The sequence below is a fragment of the Rhincodon typus genome, chromosome 31 (assembly GCF_021869965.1).
Source record: "Rhincodon typus isolate 14 chromosome 31, sRhiTyp1.1, whole genome shotgun sequence".
Lineage (NCBI taxonomy): Eukaryota > Metazoa > Chordata > Chondrichthyes > Orectolobiformes > Rhincodontidae > Rhincodon > Rhincodon typus.
In genome coordinates, this window is record NC_063362.1 from 20,708,337 (window position 1) to 20,727,353 (window position 19,017).

The 19,017-nt window shown below is 38.6% G+C and overlaps 2 protein-coding genes across 3 annotated transcripts in view; both read right to left on the reverse strand.

Annotated features, from left to right (window-relative positions):
- Positions 1-19,017, reverse strand: part of micos10 (mitochondrial contact site and cristae organizing system subunit 10) — a 401,440-nt gene that overhangs the window by 97,036 nt on the left and 285,387 nt on the right. The window lies entirely within an intron of this gene.
- ddost (dolichyl-diphosphooligosaccharide--protein glycosyltransferase subunit (non-catalytic)) lies at positions 32-16,873 on the reverse strand. Its single transcript, XM_020527797.2, has 11 exons — positions 16,662-16,873; positions 14,733-14,843; positions 13,576-13,662; positions 11,612-11,715; positions 11,112-11,206; positions 9,652-9,745; positions 7,419-7,567; positions 5,027-5,174; positions 3,348-3,468; positions 1,849-1,955; positions 32-863 (listed from the first exon to the last, which is right to left on the reverse strand). The coding sequence occupies exons 1-11, from the start codon at positions 16,831-16,833 to the stop codon at positions 714-716; spliced, it is 1,338 nt and encodes a 445-aa protein (XP_020383386.1). The 5' UTR covers positions 16,834-16,873; the 3' UTR covers positions 32-713.

The following is a 19,017-nucleotide window of genomic DNA, read 5'->3' on the forward strand; positions in this document are numbered from 1 at the left end:
GGAGCTAAAAGAAATGGAAACCACAATAAAAAAAAGGAATGTTACACTTTATTTCCAATGGTGTGGAAAAATAATTTTAAACAGAAGTTACATCAATTTGGGTGCAGTAATTGGAAAACTGGAAGGAAACATTTTAAATTAAACAACTGACAATAGATGGATGAAAATAAATTTCTCCCAACTCAATGTAAGCTCTTATTGGCCAAAGGGCAGATCTCTCTGAAGAGAAACCAAGTGGTTAATACTCAGACTCTTTTGATTTGAACCGGTGATAGGCAAATGCAAAGTCTTGCAGTTTTTTGTGCTCATGGAGCTATTACTCAGTGAAGCACCATCGAAGTCTAATAGTTTCCTTCATCTGACCCAGCCAAGGAAACAGTGGACTTTATCATGAGTGGAAGATGAAGGTGTCTTTCTCAAGCAACTTTAAATAGATTTTCTCTTTATTCATTTCCAAGAAGAAAATAAAAATTAAATCATGGTTACACCTCCACTTTCTGTAACTTACAGGACATGGCTAACCTCTGATCAACGGAGGGATCAATGACAAATGTCACTTGCAGTTTTGTTGCATCCTCGAATGTATGGGGTCAGGAAATTACTGCGGCCCGTATAAAAAAATACTAGAATTTGCACTCATCTATCACCAATTCAAATCAACTTAAACTCTCAGCATTACTTAGGCCAAGAACACAGCACACCACAATCGGAGCTCACTCTGCCTTCTCTTTTTCTTTCATGTGCAAGAAGACCACTGAAAATAAGAAGAGTCCAACCATCATGGAGAAGGTGCTGGCATAATATGGGTAGGCAGATGGGATAAAACGCTCATACTGAGTGTGCTGGAGGGGTCGAACAGACACCTTGAACAAAAAGAAACAGACTTGATTAGGTTTAGATTTTTAATAAAAACAATCATTTTTATGCTTGTTTCTAAATTGTCCTGTGAAAAAAAATCTGTTAACTCAGCCATTCACCACACATCCCACACCCCAAACACGTTCCACATAGTCCATGCCTCCACTACAGAAGACTACTGGAGATATTGTTATCAGAAGAGCACCAGAATGTTACGCAGAACATAATGGGTAGCATCCCAATATCCGAGTTCAAGTGTCACCCCAGAAATTGATGATAAGGAAGATGCCTTTGTATGTGGCCAAACTGAGTGAATATCAACTTGTAATCTTTCCATCACACAGCAAACGGAGGCAGTTAGACTGAGGGAGATTCCCAGAAGTTGATTATCTACCATCATTATCCATAGCTCTAAGCTACAATATGCATGTTGTCAAAGCAACTTGGACTCCAAGTGAAATGTAACACCACTCAATCTGTTGAACTGATGGCATCTTTAAATAAAGGCTCTTGTGACGCTTGGTAATGTCCCTATTTCTGGCCAGAATGTGTGGGTTCAAGTTCCACCTTCCCTCGAGGCACGCCATAACATGTCCGAGCAAGTTAATTAAAGTAATTAAAAGGTGCTCAGATTCAAAGTTTACGATCTCATGTCTGCTGGCTTCAAACTCCACTTGATTTTCTCACTCACTTATTCTATGTATGTCACTTTGTAACTTCCTAATCTCATCTGTCCCTCTTAATTCATTGTCATTCTCCTAACTTATGTCTCTTGTTGTGGGTAAAGGCTGCCTCTCATAGGAATGATTAGCAATGGATAAGCAACAGAAATCATTCTTTGTCAAAATAACGAGGGAAAACTTCTCCAATTAAACAGCGTAGACCAGCTGAATATTTTTGATCCTTGCAAGCCTTTTAGACATCTCATACATAATAAAGTCAACTAAATTTCAAGCAATATTGCTGCTCAAGTGCAAGCCTGATGCATACCTGGGTGGAAGAGTAAAGATGAGTGTATCCAAGTCTGTTGTAATCTACTTTAAACTGGAACACACCGTAAACATCAGGTAGTTTGAACTGCACGCTGTATTTACCATCTAAGAAATAGAAGACATATAGATTAAAGAACATTTTCACTCATGATGAACAATAGGGTAAAATCTATAAGCAATACTATAAAATTCATTCTAAAATGTAACAGTAAGAGGGACAAAAATAAGAACAAAAGCTGGTAGGCAAACATAAGAGAAACAAAGTACTTTATGTGACTCGCAGCAGTGTATTTCTTGTCTCTTTGTCCTTGCATTCCTTCACCTAATCTAGATTAATGGGACATAAGTCTACTGTCTGACAGAGACCCCTACAAACCGTGTGTGGCAATGTGATGCTGCATGATGTTGACACCCGAAATGGGAAGTGTTCCTAGCACCAGAGTCCCTGCTTGAAATCAAATCCTGTTATTTCTCATGCAAATTTTCTTTTACATTGTTTGGATAAACATTTCTTGTAATCACCTATTTTCAATTTCTTTCATTTTTTTCCCCCCAGATAATGATTCTTCACTTTTGTCATCATCATCCAGGCAAATTAAGGCATCCTCTCCCACACCAGATTGGCTATAAGGAAAGGTTAAAAAGACTAGGATTGTTTTCACTGGAAAGACAGCGGCTGAGAGGAGACCTGATAGAGGTCTACAAAATAATGAGGCACATAGATAGGGTGGATAGTCAGAAACATTTTCCCAGGGTTGAAGTTTTAATTACAAGGGGACACAGGTTCAAGGAGAGAGGGCAAAAATTTAAGGGAGATATGCAAGGAAAGTTTTTCCACGTAGAGTGTGGTAGGAGCCTAAAACGCACTGCCAGAGGTGGTGGAAGCAGGCACATTGGTGACACTTAAGATGCACCTGGATGGTTACATGAATAGGAAGGGAATAGAGGGACTGAATAAGGGCAGACGGTTTGTTTTTTTAGTTTAGTCAGGGCATGATGATCAGCGCAGGCTTGGAGGGCCGGAGGACCTGTTCCTGCGCCATACTTGTCTTTTGTTCTTTGTTCAGATCTACTTAACCAACGCCCAAAAGCATCGTAAACATGTTTAACTAGGAATGTGTATTTTCACGAGAGACAGCGAGGTAACCCAGAGTCAATTGCTATTTGTGTCTTGGGATCCTAAAAGTGTGATAAAGGCCTTAGATGCCAGGAATTTCTGTTTTGAGAACAATGCAATCTATACTCATGGAAACTCATTCAATATTTTACACTTATAGCTTAATTTCTCCAAGAGCTAAGCTTCAATCCTTTATCCATTGCCACTAAATTATTTCTTCCCTATGAGAATAACATTAACATATTATTACCTGACTTTCAGAGTTACAGTATAAGATTAGATATTGAGTACAAGTATCGAACAAGTAGGACTCTGTTTTATTCCTGTTCTTTAAGCCAAAACCAGCTAAACATGTCATGAGCAGTACAGATTCTACTCACCTTTTCTCTTCAGGTAAGTTCTAACAAAGGGGTCAATTCTAACAAACTCCAGCTGAATGTCATCTCCATCGAATGGGACCCATTTCCCATTGGAGAGCTTCTCAATAACAATGCTGTACTCCTGCGCCAAGACAGAATATTAAAAACATCACAAAACAGCCCCAAAACTTCTTTCAGCCTCATAGCTTGATGCTAGATAGCTAAAAGTACGAGCAGATCTTAAAGCATCAAACCCGGGTATCCACATTTGAATAATCAAAGAACAAAGTATGTCATAGACAGGATGTCAAAAAGACAGTACATAGTTGAATAATGTACCATTGCATTCTGACACATAATATTGCTTCTTAGTAAGTGTAAAGGCCACCTTAATCCTTAACTGAAAAGGCTTAACTAAATGTACAATTTGATTTTCAACCATTGAAATTTATCCAGACTCTTAAGACAATGATTCTGCTTTTTGGTCACTAAGTTATACAACAGTTTCACTGCCAAAGAATATCAGCAAAATCTAAGTCCATTAGTATAGAACTAACTCTCTTTCAGCTGGGAAGGAAGTGAGAGGCTGGCAAGATAGGCAAAAAGCAAGGACAGCCACACTATACCCAATCAAACCCTGCATCCCACTGAGGTGTGTTAAGTCTTGTACAACAGAGAAGAATACCAGACACATTGTTCACAGATGGTAAATTTGCAGTAAAAGATTTAAAACAAATCCAATATAACCTGGTTGCTGAGTAGCCATTAGCCATGTTACAGGAAAATACTGGGCAGCTAACATGCCAGCTCATAAGATAAAAACTGTAACAGCAGAGTATGTGATGAATGAATAAAAAGAAAAATCAAAGTATTAAAGGCTTTTCTTAAATTTCTCCAAACAAAGCAAGTTTTAAGCACTCTAACATTGTAAACTCAAATAAAAGCATCAATTGTCCTGTTCCAAAAGACAAGTTTAGACAAACCATAGATTTTTATGATATTAAACAGTCCATATTTACAGTGGAAAAGATTTGATGGAAATAAAACAGATTGATTCTATCAGCTTATATTCAGACAGTTTATGAAGCAAAATGAATCATATAAATAAAAATCAAAACCAAAATGTAAGCTAGTGAAAAAGATAAATGCTGTGATGACCTCTGTCTATGCACAGTGAATTCAACCAAGTTGTAGCTGTAATTACTTTCTCTTGGGGAAAAAAGAAAATTTTAAAATGTAGGTGGGGGCCTTTTGTCCACAGAGGAGAATGAGAAAGTATGGATCTATTGCCCAGCAGAATGACTCAAAAAGCCCTGGTCTACAAACCATTTTATGACTTCATTCTACCCTATTTCTGTACCCCTTTCAGCAATGTCAACTTCTCCACTTATGAGAGAGCTCTAACATGCAGTTTCCTACCATAGGTAGCCAAAACACTCTACTCATCAAAATTCTTTACCTAACCTTTTGCGCTTTGCTTCATCTCTCCTTACTGTCTTCACAAAGCTTAATTTTTCACTCACACTTCTAATTGTAATCTCCACCATTTCTTCCCATTTCATAGTCAAGTTCCCACATTAAGCATCTTGGGGTCCTCGGTTGTTAAGACCCCACCATACTATTTGAATCCAAAATATCACTTGAAATAGCCACTGAAAAACAACCCTGTAGCAATTAATTTCAGTTTCATTCATACTTACCACTAGGTCGGTTATGGTGTAGGCATTTGGTGGCTGGGTTTCTCCAACAGGGTGGTGGGACACCTCTCCAACTCTGAGAACTCCTTCCTCTTTGAATACCCAGCGAGACAGGGCCACAGCTAGCTCATAATTCCCAGTTTTTGAGAATCTAAATTCAAGAAGATGTCCATATTACATTAAACTCGAGCACAATCTTTACCCCATGCCAAATTCACAAAAAGGCACCACGTAAAACATGGTTTCGACTGTAGATTTGAGATCCAGGAGGGTGGCGTCCTAGAATGGTTAGTGCAGTGATCGGCACACCCTGGTCCAAATATTACAGATTATAATTGTGAATGCTAGATCCAAAAGGGGGGTAGTCAATGTTATAGCTATAAACTCGAGACCTGTATTCACTAGTGTTTAGAAGGACGAGGGGGGAAATCTGATAGAACTGTATAAAAGTGAGATAGAGCTGGACAGATTAGATGCAGGGAGGATTTATCCCTGATCTGGGAATCTGGACAAGGATCAGTCTCAGGTTACAGAGTGTGCAATTAAGAATTGACACAAGGGAACGTTTGTTCACTCAGAGGGTGATCGTTACCACTAAAAGCCGTATAAGCCAGGTCACAGTATATTCAAGAACGAGACTGACACATTTTTAGATAATGAAGGAATCATAGGGTATGATAGAAAATGAGAATATGGCATTGAGGTAGAAGATCAGTCATGATCATATTACACAGTGGGGCAGGCTTGAAAAGCTAAATGGCCTACTCCTGCCCTAGTTTCTATGTTTCAAAACTCTGTATTCTCAATTTCAGCTCCGGAATTTCAAAGATTATCAAAATGTGGCTACTCCCAGAGAAGAAATTTATACGTGTTGAATGACAGTACACATCAGACTGATCATTCAGCATATCAAGGGCACAACTGCTTCTATCTGAATAAACCCTTAGGTTCATAGATGAAACTTACAAAATTTCATATTCCTACAGTCACGTTTTAACTGAAAGGAGTGGCGAATTGAAGTCTCTGGATATTGACTAATCAGAAGGCAGAAGTTTTAGTACAAAAGAAGAACTATCGTGTGAAATTAGAATAAAAGTCATCCTGCTGTTAAAACATGCTCACTCAGATCAAGAATCCAGCCGCACGATTCCAAGAATCTCAGCGCAAAACAAATATTCATTACAACTGATTAAGTGGTTTCCTGTTGCAAAATATTAATTTGTTGGCCATACCACAATACATTGAAATGATATTTTTCTTTAACAACTAACAACTAGCCCCTTCAACATAATGAACTGGCCCATTGTCCTTCACAAGAACTTTATAAACAAAACAGTACACCAAACCACATTTAAAAAACAGATAAGATGACCGAAAGTTTCGCCAAAATGATAGATTTTAAGGAATGTCTTAAAAAGTAGGAAAATGACTGAGGGGCAGGGAGATGTAGCGACAGTATTCCAGAGTTAGGAGCCCAAGCAAATGATGGTCACCAATAATACAGCGATTAAGCTGAGGAAAACACAAGAGATCATAATTAGAGGATGAATAAAAATGTTGGTGGAATTTAGGAGTGCAGTAGATTGCAGAGGTAGGGAAGGGAGAGGCAATGGAAGAATTTTTAAACAGGGATGAGAATTTTAAGATGAAGCTGATTCTTGACATCTAATAATAAAGCTCGTGCCATTTGGACTTGGCCCGGCAAATGCAATCATCAGAAATCTCGGCCAGTTCCCCATCACCCTTAAAGATACTATTGGTGGTTCCGTCCAACAATATCCTGGGATTCACTACACATCAGAAGCTGGATTGGTCTTGCACTTCAACAACATAACTACAACAGGTCAGAGGCGGGGTACTCTGCAAATTGTTTCTTTCAAAATCTGACCCCTCAAAGCCTCTTCATTATCCACAATGTTCAAGTTAGAAATGTGATGGAATAAACACCCTGCTCAGAGTTTGGTACATCCGCAATTTCATTAAGTTGTGGAATGTACTATCTGGAGGATCTAGTGCAGTAAGTTGTCAGGCATACTTCAGCTGCACTGCACAAATCCGTAACCAATATTAGGAGCAGCAGATATATTTTGGGAATACTATCAGCTCCACGTGTTCATCCATCTCAGGAATAAATTACTGTTTCATTGCCAAAAGTTCAGAATCCTGGTATTCCCTACCCAGAACTATTGAGAAAGCACAGAAATGGCAACGGTTCAAAATCACTTTCTTGGGGACAATAAGGGCAACGTTGCCTACATTGTCTAAACAATCAAAAACTGGTTTTAAATGATTAATCTTTTCTGACAATGTGATGACAACCATCAGGTAGCAATCTAGGCTACAGATGAAAATCTTATTTTTCAAAGAAACTTTGGTCTTCAACATCTGGTCTTACCTTTCAGCTCCTGGAGTAGCCTTTTGTACAGGAGAGTTAAAGAAGGCATCGCTGAAGAAATCAATAGAACCACTGAAGACCACACGAGCATTGTTCCGGGCCTGGAGTCCAGCAATCAGTAAGGTGTTCTTCCCCACACCATGTGGGTACTATTAGATTGAGAAAAATCCACAAGTTTGTCACAAATCTGATTATCTATTTCATGTCTACTTTATATATTATTTATCTATCTGTGATGAATGATTGGTTGGCATGTACCACATGCAGTAATATTTGAAACATGTTTAGTTTCCAAATACCATACACTAGTTTTAATTGAAAAGATACTCAAATGAAGAGCAGTCAGAAGCCGTACAAGCAGAGAGGGGCCAGTGTATACCCCATAGAATCTACAGTATATATACACACACAAGACTGCCCAATATGTGTATATGTACACTATGTATTATGATGTACTCCTTAAGCATCCAATATCCACACAACATAACATGTTACACAAAGCATGGTCATCACTTTCATTCAAGCTCGATGAGAAGCGTGTAGCTGTGAAACTACCCACTACTGAAAACATGTACTTGTAGATGTACATACAAATGCAGTAAATAGCCGGTTAAATGCTGCAGGAAGTGTACAACAAAATGAAAAGACTAAAATTTCTTGGGATCCTCTCAAGTGCTCAATTGGCAAAAACTAAACTGAAAAAGGTAGACTGAACCGGACAGACAGTCTCATTCAATCTGCAGTCCATGCTGAGTATCTGGTTTGAGATAAGGGATTAGTTGGGGAATTCACAGCTCACCTGCTTAAATTGGGGAAGGGATGAATGCAATAACTTATGCTCTTATACTTTACCTAATGAACATTCCAACATGTCACTTATCAGGTGTTGCTAGGATTGAACTGGTTTGTGATTCCATGATCAAACTGTTGATATGTACTGTCAAGGCTCAAACAAAAAATGGTCTTTGAGTACAGAACCAGAAGTTGCCTCTGAAATTTGTCCTGAAAGCCAAATCCAGCCCAGACAATTACTCCTCCATCTGTATAGTCTCAATCATCAGTGACAAAAGGTATCATTGACAATGCTATGAGACAGCACTTATTCAACAATAACCTGCACAGTGACAATCAGTTTGCTTTCTGCCAGGCCCACTCAATTGCTGACCTCTCTACAGCCTCAGTCCAAGCGTTGACATAAGAGTCAAGGGAAGCGGAGGATGACAGCGCTTGACACCAAAGCAGTTTTCAACCAACTTTGATCAAGGATAGCCAGCAAAACTGGAGAAAACAGAAATTAGGGAGAAATTCCCCACTGACTGGAGTCAAATCTAGCCTAAAGAAAGATGGCTGTAGTTGTGGAGATCAATCATCTCAGCCATAATATATCAGTGCAGAATTCATCAGGGTCATGTTCTGGGCCCAAGCATGTTGAATTGTTTCACCACTTTCTCCCCACCATAAGGTTAGAGGTGCAGATGTTTGCTGATGATTCCACAACATTCAGTATCATTCATGATTCTTCAGATACTGAAGTAGTTTGTGTCCAAAGACACCTAGACCCAGACAACATCCAGGCTTGGACTGATAAGTGGCAGATCCTATTCGTGTCACACAAGCACAATGACCATCTCAAACAGAGATTGAACTATTATATAGAGGCTGACTCCTCAAAGCCTGTTCATATGACAAGTGTGGGATGTCATGGAATACTGTCCACTCACCAAGATGAGTGCAGTTCTAACATGCAAGAAGCTCAATGCTATTCAAACAAAGCAGCATGCATGACTGGCACCCAATCTAACATCTTCACATTCATTCCCTCCACCATAGTGGCATCATGTCCACCATCTAAAAGATGCACTGCTCCAAATTCTTCGACAATAGCTTTGACCCACAATGTCGACAAAGGACAAAGGCATTGGGAACATTGCATGGGAATATCACCGCTAGAAAGTTCCCCTCCAAGCTTTAAATCATACCAACTTGCAACTAAACAGACATTCCTTCACCATCTTTGGTTTAAAATCCTTGAATTCCCTCCTTTACAGCACTGTGAGTGTACCTACACCACACAGACTGCAGAGTTTCAAGAAACTAGTACCATTGCTTTCTCAAGGGCAATTAATACTGGCCTAGTCAGCAATATCCATATCCATTGAATGAATAAATTAACTGTATCCCACCATATATTCCTAGGAGAGGAAGGGGAACCTGGACATTACACGCGAGTTACCTGTGTTATAGGCTTGTCTGGGAAGAAGGAGTAAGAGCTAGAGGATCCAGTCAAAATATCCAATACAAGAGGGTTATCAGGATCTGCCACCATACTAGGACAAATCAAAAATAAACATTGAGGTTTGGCCTGAAAGACTCAAAGATACATTAACTAAATTGCAGTTAAATGAAAAAGTTGGCCTGCACAGAAAAATCTATCAAAATATACTGAAATATTGTGTTAATACAGATGTTAACCTTAACATTTCACACTTGTTTCACAACTCTGAGCATGAAATCACCTCCCTGTCTACTGGCTTGACTGGTTCCTATACTATATTTCCTTCAACTCCATGCTACAAGCCTTCACTATTTATGCCTCTGGCCTACATCATTTTTATTATGTTGACATTTAGTTTTCTCTCCTGCACACTGAAACATGCCCTAAATTCTCCATCTGTTTTGCCACAATTCACCATTGTTCTACCACACCCCTTAAATTTTCCTCATACTTTCCCATTTCTGTGCTTTATGGCAACTTCTTCAGTTCCTTTCCTGCTCCTGCCTGACCTTCTACTGTGAATGAAGCACCTTAGAATTTTTGCTGCTTTGCAGGTTTAATGGGAATAGTTTTTTAGACACCTGTTAGCACAGAAGGAAGCCATGAGTTCATGTCTGCCATCTTACATAAAGTATTATAAAATAGTTAATAAAACACCTTACCAAATTTCTTACATATGCCAAATAGAAAATATCCCACTCTTGATCAGTTGCCTTTATTAGCATAGCTTTATCACCAAGATCGACTAGGGTACAACAACTTGTTCCAAGTTATAATTAAATGCCCTTCAGATGTATCCTATTATTTGATGAGCCTTGTAGCTATGTTTAAAAAACAAAATGCTTTGGGGATAGTCATCCTTTTCCATCTTTGCTCAAGGATATTGCTTACTCTCTCTCCGAGTTTCAACATGTCTAACCTTGAAATTATCCATGTTAGTTACATTTCATCAATTCCAGTTAATAACAGTATAGAAGATATTCCAATTAACTGCAGTGTTTGAATGTTGCCAACCTCCCTTACCCTTATAATTCCCAAACAAATTTGTTGCCATTTCAACCTCTTTCTCTATCAGCAGTTGCTTTTGTATTAAATCGTATATGCCACCAAACCTTATTATGAACTTATAACATATGCCATTGTAAAGCAATTGCCATTTCTCAGAACTCCGAGGGTCATCCAACCCAAAACGTTAACTCTGATTTCTCTCCACAGTTGCTGCCAGACCTGAGTTTTTCCAACAATTTTATGTTTTTGTTTCTCATTCAATTTTTCTTAAAATGCCAGATTTCGATATGTGAAAAGTACTCTAAAGGCCTACAACTGCATGTCACAACTGAGCTGTATTTTATGACCAATACTTGATTTTGTTCTGCTATAGATTTGCTGTACAAAGCAAGAAAAACTTTAGCACTTACCCAACTCCCTGAAATAAAAGAGGATTCTTTGGCTGTTTCCCCACAACAGTGGGAGCCTTCAACAGTTGTTCATTGTCAGCAATGATCAGTGTGTGCTTTGAAAACAAGGAGGAATATATCAATCAACTTTGCTCAAGAATTTTTGAAATCAGTTTGTAACAAATTTACCACTTTATTTACATAATGTTAACAAATCACATAACTGACTGAAAAGCCTGATGCTCACACTAAATTACAATATTAGAAAGGGGTTCCATTTCTCAGGGATATTTTTCACTTTAACAAGCAAAATTAATCAAATGTGAAGTTAAAACACCTAAAATCTACGGCATCAGATTTTACTTTGATGGGGTTGTTGCAGCAAAGTAAGAATCAATAACTATTCAACTGTTACCATTTTACAAAGACTTTTCATATTAATCAGGTTGCCTGGGGAGGAATAGACCATTATTGGGTCGATATGACTTTTGATTCACCCCTCCCTCCAACAACATCCTTACCTGGCCAGGATCAGAAACATCGTAGTTATGATGGTCAATAACAGCCGTTTTCTCCTCATCAAATTCAATCCCACATTCACTACCCAACTCACGTAAAGGGTCCCCTTTAAATAAAGATATAAAAATTAAATTTTTATCACCTTCGAGCATATCGGAATCTCTTAGCTACACTTACTCTGCACCAAGTGTTTACCTCATATCCCAAGTGCATTCAAAAATTTTCTCCCTCAGATCTGAAAATTCAACATCACTCACCTTTGTAAACATTCTCCTGTTCTAACTATTGACTTCCTTCACCCCTACCCATTGCTCTTAAATGATGCAGCATTGGTTCGCAATTAACTCTGCTGTTGATGGGTGGAGTGAAAGAGAGGGGACGGGTTTGTGTGTAATTTTGAGAGTTTAGGAATTTAGGCCTAGTTTGAAGACAAAAAAACTCAACTTCAATTTTCTGAGGGGCAGCAATTGATTTTACAGAGTCAGACAAACTGTTTACTGAAGGTTTACAATAAGCTTAAAGTGGCATATAGAATACAGATAAGTGTCAATGATGATGAGAATTGAAGTTGAAATCCCAACAATGGCATGGGAAAATGACAACTAGGAGAGAAATTCAAAGCATTTGCAGAAATGTCCCTAATTGAATGTATAGCCTAAACGGTGGTGGATTTCAGCATAGATAAATTTATTTTCGGCCTGAGACCAACACAAGCAATGAAATGGTCAGTTCCTTAATAGTACCAATCTAGCATGATCTTAAGATAAGTACTTTCTGATACAACAACATGTACATAAGTAACACACACATATCTACGAAATACAGATCAGATCAAGGAATAGTATCAATCAGCCCCTTAAAAGGCTAGATTTCCCAACGATGAAACTCCAAATGCATTAAATGTCCCTTTTAAACAAGAAAACCTGGAAATCTGGTAAGTGAGAACATTTTCCAAATAATTACAACTGGCTCACAAAGATCTCTCCTTACTGAGTAATAGGCCAGCAAAAGGTGGTGTAAGGCACGACAGGACCAGGGCTGGCATAAATCTGCGTACATGGAAACAAGTATCATCCCTGTTGCAGTTATCTGCATTTCTGTTCTAAAGGAAAGCAAAGACCTGGCACTAGATCCACAACCTGAAGAGGATGGAAGAACAATGTAGGAGTATCATTTTCCACCGTAATCATGGAACAATACTCTCAGAAGGTGGAAAATTCTTCTAGGAATGGTTAATGACACAGAGATCGTTTGCATCTCTAAGTTTATCCCCAGTTAAGAGAGAACAAGCTTTAACACCAATTCACAGCAGAGCAATTCTGAGAAATCACAACTTAAAAATTTGCAAAATGAAGATTTTGATCAAAAGAACAAACATATTCAATGGGTCTACAGACATCTCCGAAAACTTTTTCAGACGTGTCAGTCTTGTTTCAGAGTCAGACAAATATGGGTACACTCCCCACTTCAGACTTCCACACATAATCTTCACATAAAAAGACATTTAAATGCAGCATTGAGCAAGTACTGCACTGGAAATATTTTATTTTGGTTGAAATGTTAAAACTGAAGCTCTGTCTTCTCCTTTAAGTGACTGCAGAAAGATTACACTATCTGCACCCAATAGCTGAAAAGTAGCTGAGTTCACTGGTGTCCTGGCCAACATTTATCCCCCAACCAACATCATAAAAGTAAAGTATTGGCCATTTACTTCGTAATGTTAACAGGACCCTGCTGTGGAAAAAATGGCCACCACGGTATCTACATTACAACAGTGACAATACTTCAACTACTTAATTTATTGTAAACTGCTTTGGAATATTTTTAAATACTTATGTGCTTTATAAATAATAAAGAAAGAACAAACTTGCATCTGAGATTAAATTGCACAAAATAATGCTTGATATGTTGTTTATATTACCAAAGACACTACACTTTAAACGTAATAATTATTCCTTAATATTACCAATATCGGAGCTTGCAGCAACCAGTACATTTCCACCTCCATCAATGAACGTGGCAATAGTGTCAATGTTGATATTGCCTCCAAAATCTGAAATAGAAAATGAATTTTCATTAATCCCTGCTGCATCTCTTTTCTCACCCCTCCATGTCCTCAAGCAGTGTAGATACTGGCTCTGGGAAGGGCAATACTTTAGTCTCCATCAATCTAATGTGCTTTTCTTGGGGATGTGGGGGTCGTGTTAGGGTTACAATCACAGCACATGACTCTCTTAGAAGTTCTCATTCGCTGCTTGATAGAGCACAATAAACACACATGCCGAGTGTAGTGACTGCTCCATAATCTCTTACATTAGCCAAACAGCACTTCAGGCAGCAGAAAGCAAGCTCATTTCTTTCTAGTTCATTTGTGGGAAGTGAGCATTTCTGGCTAAAGCAGCATTTAGTGCATACCCAATTGCCCTTGAGGCAGTGGTGATCTGCAATCTTCAATTGCTGCAATCCAGATAGTGAAGGCACACTCACACCATGTTAGAAGAGGAAGCCCAAGATTTTGTCCCAGTTAGTGAATAAACAGTAATATAGTTCTAAGTCATGACGGTGTTGGCTTGGAGGGGAAAATACATCTGCTGCCCTTATTCCTCTAGGTGGTAAAGATCACAGGTTTGAAAGGTGCTGTCAAAGGAGCCTTGGTGAGTTACTGTAGTGCATTCTGTTGATGGTGCCCACTCCGCTGTACATCACTGGTGAAGGAAGTGAATGCTTAAGGCATTAGATGTGCCAATCAAACATGCAACTTTGTCCGGGATAACTTGAGTGTTGTTGGAGCTGCATTCATCCTGGCATATGGAAAGTCTTCTGTCGCAGCTGAACGGTGCCTTGTTGGCGTTGCTCAGGCACTGGGGTGTCAGGAGAAGAGAGGAGAACGTTGATAGGAAATAAAAACATTTTCTGCCACTGAATTCTGAGGATTTCACATTATGCTACAAATCCTCCAAATTTTCTCACTGAAAAGGTGCACTATACAGGCTTCCATTCCACACAGGTTGCCCAACTTACCAGTGATTTTCTTTGATCAGAGAAAGCATGCTCAAGAAGCATTCAAAAATAAATTGTTACTTCCAAGTGAAACATCTATTCCAAAAGAACTGACATGTTTACCTTCCACTGATGGAGAAAAAATGACAAGATGATCATACAGAAATTCTCCATATTTGATCAGAGATAAACCAGGATCATCTGAAATCTTGAACGTCAAGTTAAATCCAAGATCTAATTGGAAAAGTCAAAAGAAAGGCACAGGTTAATAGATACAGTAGCTGATTAGAAATATTCAGAAAGACAGTGATTATGACTGCAGGACATATCATTAAGTGGCATTGGTACTAATTCTCCTGACGGTGCAGAGAAGGTTGTTCTTTTAGGGTTATTTGTTGCCTCAATTGTGATCATTACAAACTCTCTGTATTCTAGTCTATCTCTGATACCAACTTGGGATTGTATCAGCTATCCATCCAATTCTTGCTCCCTGGACTCCAAGACCTCTGGTGCTGAAGGTAACCAGTGGTAACCCATAATCACCCATGTTGCCAGCTGATGTAGTGGTGGTGACTCTCTTGAGAGCATTCAGGAAGAAATAAAACTAATATCTGACAAGAATATAGGTTGCACCATATAGAAAAATATCACAAAAGGCAAACATTCGTCCATTTGGTCTCAACTTCCTTTATAGGGAAGGGGAAGAGAGAGGAGATGGGAGAGAAGTGGAGTTGTCAGAGAGGAATTTTGCACAGCTGTTTCCCCTTCATTGGCTCTATGTCTTTTTAATCTCTCTCAGGATATTATTACATGACTGCAAAGTTTAGGGCACAGGAGGTAAGTATTTAACCATGATGATCCAGCTGCAATTATTTACAATATATATTAACATTGCAAATTAACACACTATCACCAGTTTTGCAGATGATATAAAAATAAGTGGGAGTGCAAGTAATGACAATAACATAAAGAGTCTTATGAATGACATAGGTAGGTTAAGAGAGTGAATTAAAAATCTCAGATGAAATATGGCTTGGGAAAAATGTGAGGTCATGAACTTCGTCAGGACTAGAAAAGCTGAATATTATTTAAATGGAGAGTCTGTAGAAAGCTACGGTAAAGAAGAATTTAGCAGTTCTAGTATGAAATCACAAAAAGATAGTATTCAAGTTCAGTAGATAACAGTGAAGCGTTGGCCTTCATTTCAAGTGAAATGGAGCATAAAAATAAACTAAAACTATACAAGGCACGAGCCAAACTACACTTGGAATACAGTGGACAGTGCTGAACACTAAGGAAAGTTATATTGGTATTGAAGGCAGTCGGTGAAGATTCACTAGGTTATTCCAGACATGAAGGGATTTTCCTGGAAGGATGGGAGTGTACAGATTGTCATTTAGACGAATAAGAGACTTTATTGAAACATACTATGGCTGCGGAGGAGAGGAGGAGGCCTGAAAAGAGTAGATGGTGAGGGGTCGTTTCCCCTAATGGGAGAGTCTAGGAACTGACGGCATAATCTCAAAGCATGGAATAGCCCATTTAAGACAGGGATGAAGAGAATATCTTCTCCCTTAGTTTAATGAATCTGTGAGGGCTGTTAAGGCTTGATCGTTGAGCATATCCAAGGCTGAGAAATACAGATGTTTATACAGCAACCACTGGTTTGTGGATGAGGCAGTTTTATTATTAAAAAAATAGAGGAATTGCAGCCTAAGAAAGATCGTACATGCAGGCTTGAAGGGGCGAACGTCGCACTATTTATGATATTACGGTCTTATGTTATAGAAGTGGAGTTGAGGTTTATAAAATCAGCCATGATCTCATTCAATGACAGAGAGACAGACAGACTCAATGGGCTACTTCTGCTCTTATGTCCTCTAGTCTTATAACGATATGGAATAAAGTCGTTTTCTGCTCGAATTTCTAAACGCGATTTATTCCGCTTGTTCTTTTCCTCCCGCAATCTCTTCAAGATCTTACACGCCACCTTCACTTTGTGCAGCCAAACACCGAGAACAAGTCACTCTCTCATCTGCAGCCAGCTCCCACCTGCCAGGCTCTTGAAGAACATAGAGTGCGTCTCCTTCATGTTGATGTTCTCCAGAAGCACGAGCGTTCGCCCGGTCCCCTCTGCCACAGAAAAGAGCGAGACAAGCAGGAGAACAAAAGCCCCTAAAACCTGCTGCATCCCCAGTCGGTTCTGCCTCTGACCGACCGCCATGACCGTTGCGGCACAGAGAGCGGAAGCGGAAACTACACCCCCCGCACCCACAGTCCAGTCACTCTCCTCCCCTCATACTCTCCCCTTCTTTATTATTATCATCATTATTGAACTTCTGACTTATTTTTCGATTTATAGTCCGAGAATTTTTTACATGTAAAAATCCTTCAAAAGTAAATATCAACCGCCGCCAATTTTCCAAATTAACCAATCAGCACCAGCCAACTTGTCAGTAACCCTCCTGCAACACTGGAAGAGGTCCCCCGAGAACCATACCATGATCGTGGGTTCCGCTTTCCTTTTAAGGCCAAATATGTAGCAGGAGAGGATGTGCTATGATTTAATTCACCATTTTTTCTACACGGATAAAGTGTCTGCATTATAAGGTATACTGCAGTAAAAATATATTAAGAATTTGGCTTTTAAAATATATTTAGTAATTGCTCGTCAGGTTCAAAATCAGACACATATTAAGCCAAAAATTTCACCAACAAATTTGTACAAAGTTTATATAGTTGATTTATGTTTGAGGTGGTACAAAAACACATCTAATGCATAAACCTAGAAAGGAGAATTACAAAAGAAAACCCTACAGCAAGTTTTTTTTAATGTATAGCTGAATAGATGGGGTGCACAGTCAAGCAAAGAAAGGGATATTGGGAGTGACCAAAAGCTTGTTCACAGATTTAAAGAGGCTGCTAAATAAGAGATAGGATTTCAGAAAGGATATTCTAGAGCATGATCAGTAATTGAAGGAAATGAGATGCACAAGAAGCCAGAATAAAGTAGTAGTGCTGGTAATAAACATTATTCTATTATTCCATGAAAATGAATTAATTATTAGTAATAAAATTGAGGTTTATTTGTAGAAAAACTCTAATCAGTTTTAGTAGACTCAGATGAAGAATCCCTGCCTGATTAATTTATTTTTCTGAAATTATGACATACCTTCTTTGGGTGAACTTCACGTTTCTAAACACATTTGATAGAAATCCACATGAATGAGTATTAATTAAGCTCTAAACTCAGGCAAATCAGAGAAAACTTGTGTACAGAGAAAAAAATTAGCCAAGAGCATAATGTTTGTGGCATAATATCTAGGGTGTAAGGTAAGTACTGGTAATGTGCCCTGGAACCCTATGTTGGAATCAGCATGTTTTCTAAGTTGGATTAATGATTTGGATTCAGAACCTCTGTACAAGTTGGTAAAAGGATCAGGCAGCTCCAAAATTAAAAAATGTGAGTGAAACGAAAACATAAATAAAATGAATCCAGACCACAGTAAGTTACTGCACAGAGATTAGAATTATTGCCCATTTTCAATGTTTTAATCATTTTCAACATACTTAACAAAAATTAACACTCAAAATTACATTTCTGAATGCTGTTCTCCTCTCATACCATACATCCAAAGCTATAAAGTTGCACAAAGACTTTATAATCACCATGTATAAGATAGTAAATGGTATGGGAAAGATTAATACATGACATAACTTTAAACCATAGTCAGAGGATAAGGAGACACAGACTCCAACTAATATAAGGTAAGTTTAGGACTTTTATTAGGAGGTATCAGGCAGAACTAGATCAACTTTTGCAATGGTCTGCCTGCTGGAAACAAACCCTGGCATAATGTAAGAGACAACTGGGCCCAACAATGGGAAATATTGGAATTGTTTTTCAAATAAATTGTTAAAGAAAAGCACCATCTGTGCTCTCAGGTGGGCATAAAATAGCCCATAGCACTATTTCAAAGACGTGTGGGTGATGTCTTCACCAAAGTATCCCTCAATCTACATCACACACAAAAAAAGCTGGTATCAACACATTGCTGTTTCTGGGAGCTTGCTAGGTAAAAACACGCTGCCACATTTTCTATATTATAACAGTGACTGCATGTCAAAAGTACAAAATTGGCTATGAGCTATGCAAATTTTTTTTTAGGATTGATATCAGAAGGTAGTTCTTAATGCAGAGTGAAGTACATCACAATTAACACATCAAACAGATAGGAGCAATGTTGTATTTGGAATCCAATAATTTACAAACATCAGGTTCAATTGAGACATTCAAGAGGGCATAGCATAATTAATTGGATAGAAATGGTGTGCAGGGATATGGGAAAAAGGCAGGAGATTATTGGCACTAGGTCACAGAACTGATGCAGACACGATTAGCCTTTTC